General features: G+C 37.6%; 1 protein-coding gene across 8 annotated transcripts in view; it reads left to right on the forward strand.

Moving 5' to 3' along the window:
- Positions 1-19,858, forward strand: part of adgrb1a (adhesion G protein-coupled receptor B1a) — a 197,634-nt gene that overhangs the window by 158,962 nt on the left and 18,814 nt on the right. For 5 of the 8 annotated variants that reach the window (XM_063488504.1, XM_063488511.1, XM_063488505.1 and 2 more), the window contains 6 exons: positions 540-642; positions 854-1,004; positions 1,339-1,408; positions 1,657-1,723; positions 10,153-10,238; positions 18,330-18,428. In XM_063488504.1, coding sequence (XP_063344574.1) covers positions 540-642; positions 854-1,004; positions 1,339-1,408; positions 1,657-1,723; positions 10,153-10,238; positions 18,330-18,428 — 576 coding nt within the window. Of the gene's footprint in view, positions 1-539; positions 643-853; positions 1,005-1,338; positions 1,409-1,656; positions 1,724-10,152; positions 10,239-13,031; positions 13,092-18,329; positions 18,429-19,858 lie in introns of all 8 variants that reach the window. The other 3 variants (XM_063488507.1, XM_063488508.1, XM_063488506.1) reach the window with 2 other exon arrangements.

Below are 19,858 nucleotides of genomic sequence, written 5' to 3' on the forward strand. Positions count from 1 at the left end.
TGGTGACTGTCAGACTGGTTTTACGCTGTTGAAATATCCTATTATAGTATGAAAAACTTTTCATGCGTGCACGCTAAAAATAATAATAAAATTAAATAATAATTAAAGATAATTTGAACAAACTCTGTCAAATAGGCCTTCAGTCATACGCTGAGGAGAGTTTTACAGTTTGCTTCAAACTTGGTTTGAAAAAGTCAGCATTAAGAATCGCCTCTTACATAAGAGTTAGAGATACACAGATATTACCTGAATATTGGTATCGGCTGATATTGGCCTTATTGACTGTTATCAGTATATGAGCAAATAAAACATCATTTACATATCAGTGACAGATATGTATTAACACCTGATATATATTTCAGAATTATTATTACTTACTTGTGTCCCCCAGGGAAAAAAAAAGGGAACAGACAGCTAAAAACAGAATATACAGGAAAATACCACAGCATCTGGAGAAAGCCTTGAAGTTGATGCCCCGATCTTTTCCGTAGGTCTGACTGCTAGTTTCACTCATAGGTGTCTCTTTTATCCTCCTGCAGGTACATCCGGTCTGAGCGTTCAGTCATCCTTATTAACTTCTGCCTCTCCATCATCTCGTCCAATGCTCTTATTCTCATTGGACAGACACAGACACGGAATAAGGTAAGCCAAACTCTTCCCTAGTGAATGGTAGTAGCCAGTGGGGCCAATTAAAGGTAGTGTAATGACAAGACAGGTTTTAAATGACATTCTACTGTATGCAGCCATATGAGTGAGAGTCACTCATATGACTGCAGTCATGTTCTTTGCCAGAGTATGTATTAATGAATAAAGTCTCTTCATACTTGTTTCCTGTCTTCACCTGTTGTTTCAGATCTTATGCACCCTGATTGCTGCGTTGCTTCATTTCTTCTTCTTGTCTTCATTCTGCTGGGTTCTGACAGAGGCATGGCAGTCCTACATGGCAGTGACAGGCCGCCTCAGGAATCGCATCATACGCAAGCGTTTCCTGTGTCTCGGCTGGGGTGGGCTTTCTCTCTCACCAATTTTATTTACTTTCTTTCTTCTTGTGCTTATTCACCTTATTCATCCTGTTTTTCTTCCTTATTTGCTTCCTGTTTTTTTCTTCTCTTTTTTTTATCCCCTTTCCCTTTTTCCCTCATTGTTCACGTCAGTTCCTCCTATATCTTTTTTTTTTCTTACTTTTCCAGGTTACCGTCCTTTTCTTGCCTACTTTGTGCCTTCCTTCCTGCTGTTTTACCTTTCTTTACCTGTTCACTCTTTTCTTCACTTCCTTTTGTGTGTCTTGTCATCTACCTCACAATCACTATGTTAAAGTCCATTTTTATTTCCTCCCAGGTCTCCCTGCTCTAGTAGTGGCGATCTCAGTGGGATTCACCAAGGCAAAGGGTTATGGAACATCAAGCTAGTAAGCAAGTTGTCCTATAGATCTGTCATTGTATGCTACCTCTTCTTTAACTATTAATGGCAGAGTATTACACATGGCTGAAGGTTTGTTTGCTGTGTAATTCACCTCTCTCTTTTTTCCTGTCTCATCAATCATTCACTTCTTTTTCACCTCATTCAAACCCTTCATGTTCCTGCACTTTCTCTTCAAATCTCTCCCACATTAATTCCCTCTCTCAACCTCCATGTTTTCCTGCTTCTTTCTTGTAGCTGCTGGCTTTCTCTGGAAGGAGGTCTTCTCTATGCATTTGTGGGACCCGCTGCAGCCGTAGTCTTGGTATTTGTTCTCTCCTTTTTAGTCTATGTTTGTATTCAGTGCATTAGTTTAACCTGTAGCTATAGCTCCCATCATGTGCCAATTTCATGTGTGTATCTGCTTAATGATTTATTAAACCTAGTAGTCATTATAGTAGTTGCTATACATTTTAATCATTCTAACAGTCTTGATACTGGTGCTGTAAACGGATGATAAAAGTGCAGGATTAAAAGAAACTCAGAATTAAAATTGAAATATTGACCCAGGACAATAATATTATAATATTATTATTGTGTTTAAGCATTACTATACATCACCATTTAGACCTTTGGACAATGACTAGTGCTGGAATCTCAGTGTAACATAAAATAAAACATTGCAAACATTGCACAATTGGATATTCCCTTTCCCTGATCTTTCATTTTTTCTGTCTCCTCTTATCATGCTTACTTCCTCCTCCTTTTCCTGCTCTTCCCTATTATTATTTACCTTTTTTCCTTCCCTCCTTTTTTTCTTCCATTTCCCTGTCAATGTGCTTCCTTTTCATCTTTTCCTGCCCCACGTCTTTATTTTTTACTTAGTCTTTCTTTCCTCCTCTATGTCATCCATGGCACTTTCCTGCCCTTAATCCATCCTCTTTAGTTCCTGTCTTCTTTGTTGTCTTTTGCTACCTTCCATTCTTATCTTACTTCCTTCTTTAATCCCTCGACATTTGTCATATTTCCATGAAGTTTTTATCCCTTTTCTCTTTTCATCCCTTTTTCATCTTCTTGTTTTCCACCTTTAATCCTCCTGGATTTTTTTTTCTTGTATTGATTTGTCTCTTTTCTATCTCTTCTTTTTTCTAGGCTGTTTATTTGCCATAATAATCTCTGATGTTTATTAATTTTCCTATTAATTTTATTCTGCTTCATTGTCTATGCCTCATTTGCTTCTTGCCTTTCCTGCTTTCTATATTTTTACCTCATGTTATTTATGCTTCCTGCTGTCTTTTCTTTCTTTCTTTCCTACTTCCTCATTTACCTCCTCTGTTCCTCTCATCATTTTTCTTTGTCCATATTCACAGTATGTTCTTCTCCACCTTTTCCTTTTATCATTCCCTTTACTTCATTCATGGTTTTCTAAATACTGCCACCTAACTTAAAAGCCTTTTTCTAGTTTACAGCACATACACATTTATCATTAGAACAATAATAATTTACAGGTAATTCCAGTAAAATCTGGGTGATAGAAATGTTTTTGCTCATTCCACGTGTTCATTGAATAAGTCAAATACAGTGGCTTGCAAAAGTATTCGGCCCCCTTGAACTTTTCCACATTTTGCACATTACAGCCACAAACATGAATCAATTTTATTGGAATTCCACGTGAAAGACCAATACAAAGTGGTGTACACATGAGAAGTGGAACGAAAATCATACATGATACCAAACATTTTTTACAAATAAATAACTGAAAAGTGCACTGTAAAATATAACTTGTTGTTTCAACTTAAAAATATGAGGTAAAGGGCTGCCTTAAAATTTTAAGTTAAGTCAAGAAATAGAGTTTGTTCTTATAACACAACCAATTGTTATCTTAATGAAAAATCACATGTTGTCTAAACTTTCATCTTAGTTTAGTTGACTGAGATTTATTAGTCAGTTCAACTCCTTTAATTGTCATCTTTACTTGGGAAAACCCTTTCAGCTAAATTAAAATAATCTATTGTTTAAACTCTTGTCCTAGTTCAGTTGACTTGGGTTTTTTAGTTAATTCAAATACTTTAGTAGTTCTTTTAACTTAGGAATCTATTTTAGCTTAACTAACATAATCTGTTAGCTAAGTTGATTTAAGTTTATTAATTAACTGAGCTCCTTAAGGTAGCTGAGTGAACTTGTAAATCAGTTTCATTTTAATTATCAGAGTTGATTGACTGGATGTAAAGAAAAATGTGTATTAAACATCTTAAGTTTTGTTTTGTTTTTTTTTTGGCTTTCTAACATCCATTTCAGCAAAACTACCTGTTAGGTTTATCTTAGATCTCAGGTTTAAATATCTACATTCCTTTAAATTAATTTTCTGTTGTTTACAGAAAAAAAATAAAACCCCACAGATTCCATTAAAGTCTATCTGATCATTTCATACAGAAAGTTTGTTTTAAGAACATGACAAGACAATTACTCATGAGCACCCAACATTCACCATTTATTGTGCCATCTTAGTCATCTGAGAAACAGAAAAATCAGTGACGTAGCTCATCAGGCTCACAATCCATCAAAACTCAAAGGCTGCTCCCTGTGAAACAATAAATTTGAACTTGGTCTTGAGCCCAGTTTGGGTGAAGATGAAATTCTGACCAATACTCTAGGAGCAGTAGTGATTCTTGTGAAGTAACAACATAAAGTCTGCATTAATGTAATGTATCAACGGGACACTTGCTATTTTAGAAAAGTTATTCTTTACATTTACAAAATTTTTAAACTTCATTGTGCTCAGTCACACCTGTTAGCATAAAACTTGAAATATTAAAATAGTACAAAACCTTTGATAAGTGACAGTAAAGATCAGTTTATAATAACTAAGACATCAAAATCTTGTATTTGTCTTCGTTTACAATTGCAACAAATTCCACAGAACCAATATCTCTGAAAATGAGTGCATGCTTCTGAAACATTTGATAATATGGATATTTCAGAAACATTAGTTTGAGTCTGCTCAATTGCAAAACAAAGGAAAAACTACTGACTTGCATGAGATAAGCATCTGCAAAGTCCACCATTATATTGTTGTTCACATAAGTTTCTTAAACCATGAACAAATGAGTAATTGTCTAATCTGGAATGTAAAGTGTAGTCATTTAGTGACATACAAAAGTGAGAATGAGAACTTGCAAGAATAAAAAAACAAACAGTAAAATAAAAACTGTCCTTAACACTAAGGATCATACAATTACAGTTCTGCATGGCTTTCTGCAAGAGTCTGTTTCTTAGACCATGCACTAGTGAGATGCACTGCCTTCCACCAGTGTTCATTAGGATGTTCTGAATGACTTCAAAGATGTCCTTAAGTTCCTTTGGATAGTCTATGTTGAAGGCAAAAAGAAGGCCCATCAGCATGGAAATGGCACTTGAGACATCCCTCAGATTAGACAGGATTACTGCCGCCTCAAGGACAACCAACACATCGATGATGTCTTCTTCTTTCACCATCGCAATGCCAACTTTCATCCTCTTAGAAAACGTGTCTTCAATACCTGTCGGCTATAAAAGGGTTCAAAGACAAAAAAAAAAAAAAAATTACACAATTACAATTACACAATATCCCGTGTGCTTAACAATTCATGTCTTTCCAAAGAAGAGCCATACTGATGCTTTGGATGATGGTGATTGGCTTTGGGTAACACTTATTAGTTGTTAAAGTTTTTTCAGAATGAGATATGCACCCCCATGTTACAAATCCATTTCTTGCTTTAAACAAAGACCATGTTCATAAATAACTGAGCATGTCTTCAATTGCAGAATTCAAACAAAATTTTCAATTTAAATGGTAAATGGCCTGTATTTGTATAGTGCTTTACTAGTCCCCTAAGGACTCCAAAGTGCTTTACACATTCAGTCATTCACACACATGGGTGGATGACTGAATCGTGACTCAAGAGTTGACAGTTCGTCTTATAATTGGAAGGTTGCCGGTTCGAGCCCTGGCTCCGACAGTTTCAGTCGTTGTGTCCTTGGGCAAGACATTTCACCTGTTGCCTACTGGTGGTGGTCAGAGGGCCCGGTGGTGCCAGTGTCCGGCAGCCTCGCCTCTGTCAGTGCGCCCCAGGGTGGCTGTGGCTACAATGTAGCTGCCATCACCAGTGTGTGAATTTAAATCTACTTATGCTAAATATTGGCTGTGCTCTAAACCAAATCTGGCTGAGAATACATGAAATGTGCAAACTGCAGCTACACTACAGGATCAGATTATGGCTCCATAGACAATGCTTCTTTAATCAGTTTATTGATTAAAGTTTATTTTTTCCCCCTATATTAACAGCATGAAAAAAGAGCATATAGACATGGCTGAACAGGTTGCATAATTGGCACTGAATATCAACATCCACCTTTACCCAGCTGCCCAATGACTCTCGGCCAGTAACCTTTAATTGCTTACCCAGTCTACACAGTCTCTTTTCCAGGGTCCAGGACATTTCACCAAAGTATTGCCCCCCACAGCTGTAGCAGCCACTGCAGCCCCTTAAATATCCTAATATCTCTGCCATTACAATATACAATGTGAGAAATCAAACGTAAAGCTGAAGTGAACAGTACAGCAGCGAAATGTCAAAGACCCTGGTGAAGACATGAATAAACACAAGACACTAATAATATCAATGCTAGCTTGCCAGTTAGTTTCTCTGAAACCCAGACCAAATCCAGTGTCAAAGATCTTGTAATAATACATTTGGTGAGGAAAAAGTACACATGTACTTTTTAATTTAAAATCCACTGTGGTGCTGTCATTATTAAATTTACTAAAAGAAACAATGCTAACCTTCACAGTCTTGAAAGTGTGTGAGGGATCTTCCTTTAGAAAATGAGGTCCTCTGTCCTCTTCCTTTGTGTAGGGCTCTGGTCAAAGAAGTCAAAAAGAAAACAAAAACACTTTTTAAACAGTGTTTATGAAGCATGTAGACAGCTCCAAATTCACAGCTTTTTGATGCATAATTCCATCAATATATGATTATCATTGGAGATTTTGAATCAGGCTTATCAGGACATTCAAGTAGAATATGATATCCAACCTACCACCAATATACATAGATTCTGTAAAAGTTACCACACTAAATGTCCAGTTGTGAAATATGATGACAGACTTTACTTATCAGCTTTCTTTCAATGAGTTCATCAGTTGAACTGGATAACCTAAAACTTAAACAAAGGATTAGATTTCGCAGTTGAACACTTACATCATCTCCGAAGCATCTTATGAGCCTAGTTAGCCTTTCTATGCCGCTCTTGATTTTGTACAGCTCCACGAACCTCTCCATAATGGTCAAGCACAGCAAAAAGGAACCCTTTCAGGTCAACAGATGTAAGACGGGCAAATTCTGCTTCAACCTGAGCAACAGAAGAAGAGGGGTGGAGAGTACAGGCAGAATTAAAAAAAGATTCTTTGAGACCCAAATTTAAGCAAACAGTCATCTGAGGCCCATTAGAGAAAACACAAACACACAAAAGCAAACAAACAAAAAGATGCACTTTACCTGCCGTTCAGCAAACAAGGAAGTTCAGAGAACAATAAGCTCTGTCTTGAAATCTTTTAAAGTAGAATGATTGTGAAAATGACTTATGTGATGTAAAACTTTAGTAAACGTGCGATTAAAAGAACACTGAGTAAAAGGACAAGTAACAATTTCCTTATTCCTCAGATGTTTACCTTGATGAGCAATACTGTTTTAGTCCAACTGCCTCATTAAAGTTACACAACAGGCTTTTTACATTAAAGCCAGCAAGTCCATTACATACTCCCTTTTTAGATCTGAAATACTGTGCAGATTCTGTGTATATGTAGTGGACAGCAATTTACCCCAAAGAGCGCAAAGTTTGCAAGTCCACCTCATTTAAATGACAAAGACAGATGTGATCATCTAGACCTGTGAAAATAAATTAATGACAAACTTGCAGTTATGGATGTTATTACAACCACAAGAACCTAAACAGTCTGCTCCATTGCTTTTGTTAATGAATCATTTGTTGGTAACACGTCTGAATATTTAGTTTATGCCACCTGCATGTGATCATCAATAGTGCCATATTACTTCTTAAGAAGTACCCTGACACTACAATCTTTATATCATTTGTTCTACAGAGCTATTAAATTACAATATAATCTGAGGTGTTTCCAGTATGACAAAATGCACAAATTGTAACTTACCATTTGACTCCACTGACAAAAATAAATCCCCAGCATCAAGTTTGGCTTCACAGACCTAAAATAAGTAAAATAAAAATATATGTTATAATTATATTGTTTTCGCCATTTATTCATGTTTGCTAATTTTCTGACATATAAACAATGTTAGTTTTGTTACAATACAGAGAATGCAGTTTAATTAAAAGGTAAATTATTCAAAAAAAAAAAAAACTTCTGCAGTATACCATGCCAAAAATCAGTGTCTCTGATGCCAATTATTTTATCACTACAGCTCGTTTAGTATGGAAACTCACACAATCTAGTCATACTGATCACAAGAGTTCAAAAATAAGTTAAAATGGTGAGCTGTTGTTAAGCATAAAGCATTTCAGGGTAACAAATAACTGCACAATATAATTAAAGCAAAAAATAAGCACACTGGAGGACTATCTGATAAAAACTAATATAATGCTGGTTTGTAGACCATATTTTGTCTCAGTCCTCAGTGCACTCTTGCAGCTTAGCATGCAGCAGTTAATAACACCTTAAGTGATTACATAGGGATAAACAGATGACAACAAGCATCCGAGTCCTGCCAAAAAGCTCTTTTTGAACCCAGCCAGTTATTGGAAATATTGCCAAAATGAACTTCCACCAAAATACAACAGCCTGTGAACTTGAAAGAAATTTACAAGTACAGAGACAATATGAAATAAGCTTTATTAATTAGCTGAGTTAGCTTGCTAATATCGCAACAGGGTGAGTGCACAACCTTAAAGCTAGCGGCACAATACTTGTGATTTGGTCAGTGCCACATTAAACCCATAAAAAAGGCCATATGTCAGTTTATTAGGTCAAGTTTGGTCATGACACACAAGCTGGACCTTGTCGGCTAAAGTTACATTAGCTAAAGCAAACATTTCGGTAAAAGAGAAAAACACACGTCATGCCATAAATTCAAAACATGTTCCAACTTTTGTAGCTCTCTTTCCTTATAGTTATAACCAATGTTACTCACCTTGAAAGCATATTCCAAAGAAGACGATTAGAAAACGTCCAAGTAAAGTGAGCATGTCGTTAACCGCCAATTCCCCATGATGCACCTCGGTAGCAGTCACGTGAGGCAGTTTTGAATCCTGCTGTGCTCAACTTACCCGCATTGTCAAGTTCACATAAGTTTCTGATTTAGCTGGACATGAGTTTTCAAGTTAGCTTTTTTTGGTGTAATTGGGACGTTTTTAACTTGTAATTCTATGTTATAACAACAACTTCAGTCATCTATCGGCAAACTGATATAGAATAATATGTTGAAATAACAAACAGCTAGAATTACATTTTACAGTGTGGGGTGTGCGTAATTATTCAGCCCCCTGAAAAGATCTGAAAACTGCTGTTCACAAACGCTGTCCATCTAATCTGACTGAGCTGGAGCTGTTTTGCAAAGAAGAATGGGCAAGAATTTCAGTCGCTAGATGTGCAAAGCTGGTAGAGACATACCCTAAAAGACTGACAGCTGTAATTGCAGCAAAAGGTGGTTCTACAAAGTATTGACTCAGGGGGCTGAATAATTACGCACACCCCACTTTGCAGTTATTTATTTGTAAAAAATGTTTGGAATCATGTATGATTTTCGTTCCACTTCTCACGTGTACACCACTTTGTATTGGTCTTTCACGTGGAATTCCAATAAAATTGATTCATGTTTGTGGCTGTAATGTGACAAAATGTGGAAAAGTTCAAGGGGGCCGAATACTTTTGCAAGCCACTGTAATTAACCCAAGTTGTACTAGCATCAGAAATAGCAGTTTTAATAATCATATTCATATGCTATATCAGGTATATATGTAGAATTCGTATAAGATGTTAAACTTCCAGCTTCTCACAGCTGTTGTTGTACTGACCTATGTTAACCCCCCTGTAGTGTTTGGCCCAAACCAGAATTAAATCACAGACAAACTTCAGCAGAAAGCGCACTGCAGTGACACCGTCCTTGTTTTGATAATCAAATCTATTAGCTACAGTTTCGGCGATTCACTTCCCAATTTGCCTCTCCTCACCACAAGTGAACAGCTTGTTTGGGTGTCCTTATTTTCCACAAGCTGCTTCTCTAATAAAGAGCTACCTCTGCAATATGCAGACACGCCGGAACACTATCGAAGTGGATTGTACCAGAGAGTTTTATAGAGGGCGAATGTTCAAGGCAGTAAGACTGTATGAATTAAAAAACCACCACCTTTGATTTTGCAGAGCTCACATTTTATGTATTTTTTTTAGCGTACCATTTCAATTAAAAATAATGTCTATGTTAGTTTTCTTTTAACGTTCATTCTTCATTTTGTGACTAATATTTGGTCTGGTACCATTTAGTATTTGCAATGCTAAACCTACAGTAAGTACAGCTAATGTGCGATGTGACTAATTTATATGCATGCTGCTGCCATCGTCTCATTATGATGAACATCACCACCATTGCTTTCCATTACTGCCATCACCAGAGCAGTGCTGCATGCAGTGAAAGTAATGAAAGTGTCTTTGCTGTGCTTTAATCTTGTACCTCTTCTCTTCGGCAGGTTAACATGGTTATTGGGATTCTCGTTTTTAACAAACTGGTGTCCAAAGACGGAATTACTGATATGAAACTAAAGGAGAGGGCGGGGTATGCCTTATACCACACATCCATTTTACACAGTGACCTATAACCAGCCTCATTGCTCTAGGTAGTGGCTGAGACCGGTGCAGTTATCAGCTTCTAGTCTGAAATTGTCCTGGGCCATTATGTCATTGGCAAATTGGTTGAAGAGAACAACATTTTTAATTCGAAGAAGATGAAGTAAAAAGAAGATTCAGAAATCTGGCTGAATTCATGTTAAATGAACAAGCAAAAGAAAATATACTGTTTGTTTTCACACATGTGTGAGTCACGTGAGACTGCAGACAGAAGACAAATAAAATGTGGAGGCTGTCTGGTTATTGGTCCTGCACAGACTGAGCAAGATGATGTCTCATTTCATTGCTTTCCTTTTAAGTTTCAAATGTGTCACATTTTCCTCCAGCTGCTCTTTCTTTGCAGGTGTTGCTCTTAATGTGAAGTTCTATAAACCCATCCATGTCTTTTTTTCACCCGTTTGGTTGTTTTTGGTAAAGGGAAGCAGGGCCTTTAAGCAGCGAGACCTCACTGTAAAGGGAAAGCTGGCTTATTACGACTGGGGTTGTATTTCTAGCTCTGGCCACAATTTCTGTTTGTGATAATGGCATTTTAATCAAAGTTTTGGAAAGCATGGAAATGTGAACAGTGAAGACAATTCAAGTCATTGAATGAACCCAATAAAACAATACATGGAAATCATAATAGTGAATTTTATCTCCTTAGAACTTAATAGAATAACTTCAAATAGAGTCACGTCCTTTGAGGAAAGGTATAACTTGGAGCAGTGGTTGCACCCTGCTATCATGATTAGCATTGATATAGCTTTTTATTTAAAGAGATGAAGTGAAATGCCAAGCTTCTCAATTGCCAGATTTCAAACTCAGTGGCAGTTTCCAACAATTCATGGGAGTTTTCCAGCTGCCAGAAAAATTCATGGAAAACTGGTCTCATTTTATTTTGCTTCTGGAAAAATACAATGAGACGTGTTTCATTCACACTTTATGTGTATATTGTTATCATTACTGATAAACCCCTTGGCCAAAGCAAAAGAAATGAAACCTAGTAGTAATAAACCATAAATGTATTTCAAATTTACAATAACGTGAAGTAGATATAGTATTTTTTATTAATATTATTATTATTAGAATTAGTAGAATAAGCAGATAAATGCGTCTGATATTGTTCATAAAGACTCAGTGCAGCATTTTGGGAAATATACTGTAGCATTTGTTGAGAAACCTTAGGTGTGTGGACTGCCAACATAAGGATGGGAATTCTGGGAATCTGGGGGCAATACACCTTCCAGCAACTTCACAGTTGTTTGTGTCATGTGTCAGAGATCGTCTTCGCATGGGCCAGTTCCGGGAACTGGACCTTAACTGGTTCATGGTCTGTCACATCAGTATCACGTTTATTTGATGTGTATCCAATGATGTGACACAGCCCACTATGTCTTACAATGTTGCAATGAAGAATACTGGAGGGAAGGGGCAGGGCTACTGGCTAAAACTTCAAATGCAAATTAGAAGACTTATATAAATTAGACTTGACTGTGGACTTACAGCTAGTAAGGACGAACAAAAGGCAGAGGACGAGGTCAAACTTTAGTGCAAATTTGAATGATGAGCACTGGATGAGATTTTGTGTTTCTTAACCATTACTTGGCTGAGTGTGTGTAGCAGTTACTGTGGGTTTTGGAATGCATTTGAACTCTTATTTCAGCAAACACCACTCAACTCTTGGATTTACAGTGCTGTGAAAGAAAATATGTGCCATCTTCCTGGTTTTGAAGGGTTTTTTTTTTTTTGCATATTTGTCATACTTGCATGTTTCAGATGATCAAACAAAATTTTGTCCAGTCATCAGCACTGACCTTAAGAGAGGCCTACAGTTCTTCAGATGTTGTTCTGGGCTCCAGGATGAGTTCTTGATCACTCTCACAGTAATTTTTGTAGGCCAGGCACTCATGGCAAGGTTCCCTGCAGTTTCCTCCATTTGTGACATATTTAGGTGTCAAAAACTAAGAAATCAGAAATGAGGAAAATACTTTTTCAAAGCACTGCAAACTAGTTTTGTGTCCAGCTGGACACAGTGTGTTAATATGATAGCTTTGGAGTTGCTGGAAGGTGCATTTGTACAGTTGTCTAACATGTTTAATGCTGCTTTTAATTCATGCAAATAATTATATCAGTCCCATCACATGACTATTGGTTTGTCAGTTGACAAACTGCATCTGATAGATGGGCGTAATACCTTTGACACTACCTGCTGGATAGTGAAGACTGAAGCTACATACAGAAACATAGGTTTAACGTACTTTAGCATTGGCAACGTTTCTCTGACCAAGAGAATATGTCTTTCTTTTATATCCAGTCTAAAGCAAATAAGCATGCTTTTCAGGATGTTAGACTGTTTCTTAGTGCATCAGAGCCACAACCCAGGAAACCTGCTTGGAAAAATCTTGTTATGTATGTAAATGTTACAATTTAGTTTCTTTAAAAGATATGAATACTTAAAAAGTATATTTGCCTAGGTAGGTAGTGATGGCAAATGTCAGTAGACTGATGGTGTGGCTTCTAAAAATTGGTCAGAGCACAGAGCAGACATGTACCCTGCTGCCCTTTACCTCGCAGGCTGTTCTGTCCCCATTGGCCATGTTGGTGCATTCAGATGTTATTTTATTTCTCTCTCTGAAAAACATGTTTGCTTTCTTCAATGATCTCTCTGTTCAACTGTACTTGTTTTTATTCTGTCTGAAATGTCATGTTTGAGTTTGCACAGAATCCCCTCTCTCTCACTCAGGGCTCTCCAATCAGGGACACATCAGTCTCAGAAGCCCCCTCCCTTGTCATCGGTGATTGGGTAAAAAAAAAAAAATAACTGCCCATTCCACCCTCTCTGTAGTGTATGGTTTACCAGCCCTATCAATTGCCAAACCTGCAGAATCCTCTAGCAAGCTCCTCTGATTGGCTTACTATTATTTCCTGCCTATTCACCTCACTATTGATTTTCCAATTGATCCTGCCTCCCATTAGCTGGGTAGAATAACACAGTGCCTTAGAGTCTGACAGTTTCTGTAATGCTTTTTATAGAAAATGTCTTTTTTCCAATAACTCGTGCTAAATCCATAGCGGTAATATTAATCTTTTCTGTATGCTTGAATAGTATGAGAATGTGTGCGTGTACCAGATTAAAATGGTTGTCAGGATTTTATCTCTGTTTTTGTATTCCGTAACTGATGGCGGAACGCATAGCCTGACTGACAGCATGAACTGGTGAGATTGTGTCTTGAATTTCTTAGAACTTAATTGGGAATATAAATGTCAAAAATGAATATCTGGCAACATCTGTTCAGAGTGATCGCTCAGGCTATTTTGCTAAGCTATTTAGTTGTGGCCTAACAAAATCACAGAAGTAGAAGAAATTTATGTTATTATTTCATGTTTGAATTAAACTTGATAGCACAGACGTTTTTGACCTTGGAATGAGTCATTCTAATTTTAGTCTTGCTTGCTTTTGTTGAGCTTTCATCAGCATGCTCCAAGACGTGGCTCATATTGTGTGCTTCCATACTTGCACTTTACTGTTTTGAGTGCATAAATACAGTCAGGCAAGTATGGCTACATGATGTGCACAACAAATACGGCAGTGTTACGCTTCTCTCCCTCAGTGGTTGTAGATCATCAGAGATGAGAGATGAGAACCACGTCTGCTGGCGGGCATTGACAGTAGACATGTTGTGGTGTTTAGTGCTGTAACAGTTTTGCAGATGTTGACAAAATTAAGTGTTCAATTGGAGAAAACCCTACCCTGTTGAAATTGAAGTACTATTCTATTATATTTGTAACTTACCATGAGTATCTTGAACCACAATAACAGTCTTCATGTAACCCAAATACTTACATGACAAGAGGTGGCACTAATTGTAAGGGCACCATCTCCTTAAAGAATTGGCTTTATGTGTTGTTTTTTTAAGGATAGCTATATTGACCAGAACTGGATTGGACAATCAAAAATGTCACATCATTTATTCATAAAAGTTTGTTACTTAACAGGTAAATTATTTTGGTTTTTTTTTCTATCTATTCTAAATTTTTGGAGAAAAGATGGACGTAGCTGGTGTGACCTTATGTGTCGGTTTCTGAACTTGCATTTTAGAGTTTCAAGATAAACATTTCTAATTTTGCCATCTTGGTATGAAAGAAACTTGATATTATGAGAAGTTGCAGGCCTGACTGAAATTGCTTGTTCATTGGCTAATCGCTTGTGAGTGACAGGTTGTTAGCTAATGAGCAATAGCATGGCTAAACCTCCTTTTTCCATCATTTTTTATTTTGTATTATACAAATATGACTGAGACAATGAACTCGGGGCCAAAGTGTTTACAGAGATCAAGAAAGAAAGCCTTTTTTTTTTACCTCTTTATTACCAGGCTATAAAAGTGGTTGAATATTTTAGCATAGAGTCTATAGGGACTGCTTTATTCAAGGCTGTGTCCAGTGTAGATGTCAAATCATACATTGCCAGATGATTTACTTTGTGAACTTTTCATTCTGTGACTCTGAAATTTGTAGTTCTTTGCTTGGTAAGGTAGAACAAAATAGTAAAGAAGGATGTCTAATGTTCTAATCTCATTTCCATCACATGACTCTTCTCAAGCATCCAATCCAAAACATGTTTAATGAAGTTAATTTAATATGTAGAATGATTAATTGCACAGCAGGGTCCCCACCAAACAGGTCAGCCTGAACGTCAGATAGGCCTCGCCACTTTCCCCTGAAAATTAAAGGGTAATTCAATTAGAAAATTACAACAGACAAGAGAAGCCAAATCAAATCAGTGCTAGAGCTCCTTTCCTCCTTAACGAACACTAAATGGTTTCAGTCATCAGGCCGTATATTTACAGGTTGTAATAGAGGGTTAATTGAACATTTAGCTTTGAGAGCCTACCATTTGCTCTGAAATCTTATAAAGTCTATAGACAAAGGTTTATGTTTGACCAAAGGATTACCTTCCACCTGATTAATGTAATATTTGTCTGTGAGCTGCACATTATTTATTTACTGAGCTTAATGAATGTCACCCCACCTGCCAAATGGCCACCTTTTGCCTCTCAATCCTTAAGACCAGGGAAATGGTGTATTTCACAAAGTGTTGATTGCTTTTTAATATCACTGCCTGCAGTGTACATTTAGTGCCTGTATTGCCCTTTAACTTGAAATTGAATTTCTTCCATTATGTGATTTTTAATCCTGGCATCCATAGGCTACAAAAATCGATTCCCTCAGCTACTCCGCTCTAATTGTTGTTTAGCAGAAGGCCATATGGCAACAGATTAGTTTGTTATTACTTGTCAATATTGCAAGCATTGTAGTCAGTCTTTGTCTAGCAACAGCAGCGGTGGGAGAGCTGTAAGCAGAAGAATTTTGGGAGGAAAGCAAAGCGATGTATTTTCATGGTGATCACACCTTCAAATCAACTAAATTTGTTTTGTTTATTTGTTTGCTTACTTTTTGAGTGCATAATTATAGAAATACATGTAGAGAGTCAAAATCTTTAAGTAGGGATGGGAATCGATAAGATTTTAGTGAGTCCGATTCCATTATCAATATTACAGATTGATTCACTTATGAGAGTCAACACCATTGCTAAGCAGCAATAAAAAAAACTTCATTCATGTAAATTAATTGCATGCTTCGGGTCAAAAGTTTGTGCATGTTTGCTATTTCTCTGCTTTATTGTTACCAGTGTTGTTGTCATTACTCAATGTTATACAGAACACTTTCCTCAAAGTAATGCAGTACGTTACTTAATTACTCTCATGAAAATAATGTAATTCGTTATACTACGCGTTACATTGCTTTCATGTTAGTAAATAGCTGAAACATACGGTCTCATAATCACCGTTTAACAATATAAATCTGAGGCTACAACCCCACGCACTAATACAAATCCCTAATAAGGACACGCATCTCTAAAATCTTTCTGTTAGTAGAATACAAAGCTGACCGCACAAAGCAAAGATGACAACCAGCATAAAAAAAGCAGTCACTAGTGATTCAGATTTTATGATTAGAAACATGAACAGGTAGAAAAGGAGGCTGCAGTCTGGCTGCTTGTTAGCAGTTGATGTTAGGCTGCTGGGGTTCTTGGCTAGCTTAGCATTAGCATGCTGTTTGTTGCAGATGCTTTCAAAGAACTGACTGAAGAAGTCACTTGATGAGTGATGAAACGTTTCTCCCACTTAAAGCGCTACGTCCAGATGAATAGAATCAACTTTTTGGGGAATTCCTTACCTGGATGATTGAGCATGCATCAAGGCAACCGAAGCTGTGTTAGCAGCATAATGCAGTTGGATGCAGTTTTCCACTTTACCATTTCGTCCTTTTGTGCAATAAAAATAAATGTCCATATCCATGCTCTAGACTGCGTCGCCATTTTGCTCCTCTGACACCTAAACTGAAATCAGCCAAAGAATTGATAAGCGGGATCAATAGGCAGGCATTTGACTACTGGGAACAAGGACCAGTTCTCGATTCCCATCCCTAGCTTTAAGTGAACTAATTAAAACAGAAATCCACCCAAACATCACGTTTGACCACCACTGGGTCCATTTGATACTTTTGAGAATAACTTTGGCACAAACAATGTGGAGTCGCACTGATTAATATCTACTTGCTGTAATGGAAATGTAAGACAGGCAATGCTTCAATGATCCAGAAAATCAATGGTAAACATTTGGTTTTGGTTTCAGAGCCCTGTATACACAATCATTTCTTTACTTGACACTGACAGTCAAGAGGCCAAACATTTGAGTCAAAAACAAGAGTTTTGTTTTTGACAAAACCTGCAGACAGACAAAGACTTTGGCGAACATCAAAACCTCTAACATTCACCACCAAACCATTTAGGTTATCACCTTCAGTAACTAAATGATAACATTTTACATCAACGCTGTTTCATGCATTCTGTTATGAGAAATCCATGTGCGCAAAGTGATGTGTTTTTAAGCCTAGCCCTGAACAGGTTTCCTCCAACTTGATGGAAATGGTCAACATACATGTGTAAGACTTGAAATCTTAGAACTGGATTTGGTATTTCTAAATACAAGGTGCAACTTGTTAAAGAACATTTAACCAGATACTAGTGGGGGTGTATGTATATATTTGTGCATCCAATTCTGTCTTTTTCAAGTATTAAACATCTATGCTGTACAAATCATTCCACCCAGGAAAAAGAACATCTCAAAGAAATCATTAAATGCCCCAAATTACCATGGCATTCATGCCAAATGTAAGTGTAAGTAAGCTTACATGATACTTAACGTTAGGATATGCTGATATCTCAGCAAATTGCTGAGTGAGAACACCATTAGAGATATTTTCAGACAGTCTCAGATAAAAGACTTTGAAGAAAATGTCACTATGTAAAAATGTGAAATAGACATGACTTTGGCTTGCATTAACTTTGTAGCTCCGATTTTGGCTGGGTGGCCACGAGAACAGAGACAGCTTTTTGTTGACTTAAATCATTGTTACATACTGAATGCATTGATGACATGTAATCTTGACTCAGGGATTGTATGGAGCCAGGTGCGTTTGAGTGTGTCTGTGCGTGTGTGTGAGAGAGAGAGAGAGAGAGAGAGAGAGAGCATCTTTGCATACAGGCTTGGCGTTTACTCAAAACCAAGCACAAAACCAGCACGTGATCATGGTCTGAGCGGCAGTGATGTCAGTCCTGTTCAGGATCGGGCATTTGACTGAAGCTTTATGGATTACAATAAGAGCGTGCCAGTGAGCGCCAACTCCTTCAGGCCACCGACTGGTTATTTGTGAGGAAAATCAGACATTATGTTTAATAGGAAATGCTCAATAATTGATCAATCTTTGCCCCACCTCCCCTGCCCCTCAGCCAAACACGGGTAAACCCAAAACCATCCAACAACTGTACCATAGCCCTGAGAGAGAGACTGTGCGAGAACACTGTGACTCACTGTGCGTGCGTGGCTGTATGTGTGCTCACGTGCATCTGTGCGAGTCTGTGTGCAGGTGCATCTGTATCTGTTTGTGTATGTTACAGCGTGTTAATTTGACTTTGCAGTCAGATGACAGTGCCACTGTACAATATGACGCTCAAATGTGCCAAGTGCGGAGTTATCTCTTCGGCTGACGTTTCCACCACAGCTACCAGTAACGCCATGTTAGTCCTGCTAATTATTTTTCCTTAACTCCTCTTACCTCTGTTCTCTCCTCTACCTGCCTTCTTCTCCCTCACTTGATTGGTTCTCTGTCCTTTATCCTTCTGTCATTCTTTTTCTCCCTCGTGCACTAGCAGGGAGGATTTTGTTCTTGAGGGTTATGTGCTCTTACTCAAAGCAAACTTGTGTTAGCTGTACCCATGTAAATAGCTTTGCACATGTGATTGATTGAATGAGAATGAGAAAGCGCGTGTGTGTGTTTGTCTAAGAGGAGATAAAGAAGCAGATATTGAAGGGGTATTAGCATATACTTATATTTATTGTCTGTCTGTGTGGGTGGGTGGGCGGATGTGCCTTGCTGTCATCTGTAAGTTCTTAGGTTGACCATTATGTAACTATTGCCTGGGCAATAGTTTTCCGCTTTTAGAGACTGTGCTGATAGAATCTGATTAGAAAAAGGGAAGGTAGTTCTCCTCTTTTTTTGCTTTATGTCTGTTACACTTTTCTAAAATCCAGAAATACGACCAATAGCCACAGGCTTAAGGTAAACCCATTCTGCTTATTTACAGCTCTATATTCTACATTTCTTGGACACTGCTACATTTATAGTTCAACACAATCCTCATTTATGTTATACTGGACCTCGGGGCCACCCTTTTGTCAGAAACAAGCTGGTTTTGTTCTTCAAGTTTAAGCAAACTTTCTTCTAATTGGTTTGCTGCCCAGAGAAGGTTTGGAGCAGCTAGTTATTGGGACAGAGACATTATATTACAAAATAGCATATGTTCAGTACTCTGGTGGGATTAGCACTGAACTATTATCATACATTTGCACAGACCTGCCTATTCTGATTTTGAAACAAAGTCGTCCTCCTAAACCTTAAACGAAGCTAAGGAGGACATTTTTTACTCCCTCAACCAGCTCCATTCACATTTCCTGTAGTCTAAGAGACACAGTGCGTACTTCCAGCTTCTATGCTGAGCGGTTCTTGGCTGGTTTTGCTTTATTCTACTCCTAACCACTTCTGTTAGACTTGGGTTGTCAATTTGGAGGGCAGGTGATTAAATCAAGTACTTCATTTTCTTGATCAGAAAGTTCTTACAGTGCCCAGATGTGTATTGTTGCCTCTGTGCTGATTTTGAGATGCTTTACTTAAACTCGGGCCTGGGCTGTAATCACAAGTACAGGAATTTGTCCATTAATGTTTGACCAAAATATCCCATGCTAACTGAAAATTATTCCAGGTGACTACCTCCTTGAGCTGGTTATTATTATTATTACCAGCATTGTGTAAAGCTGCCATTGAGGCAAACAGTGTTTGCTTTTAGGATATTACAAATGACAGCCACTTGGTCACCAAACGTCTCATAACTTCTGTGTGTAAATTATCATTGGATTGTTGTAGAGAAAAAAGTAAGCATTAGGTCTTAAG

The sequence above is a fragment of the Pelmatolapia mariae genome, linkage group LG10_11 (genome assembly GCF_036321145.2).
Source record: "Pelmatolapia mariae isolate MD_Pm_ZW linkage group LG10_11, Pm_UMD_F_2, whole genome shotgun sequence".
Classification (NCBI taxonomy): domain Eukaryota; kingdom Metazoa; phylum Chordata; class Actinopteri; order Cichliformes; family Cichlidae; genus Pelmatolapia; species Pelmatolapia mariae.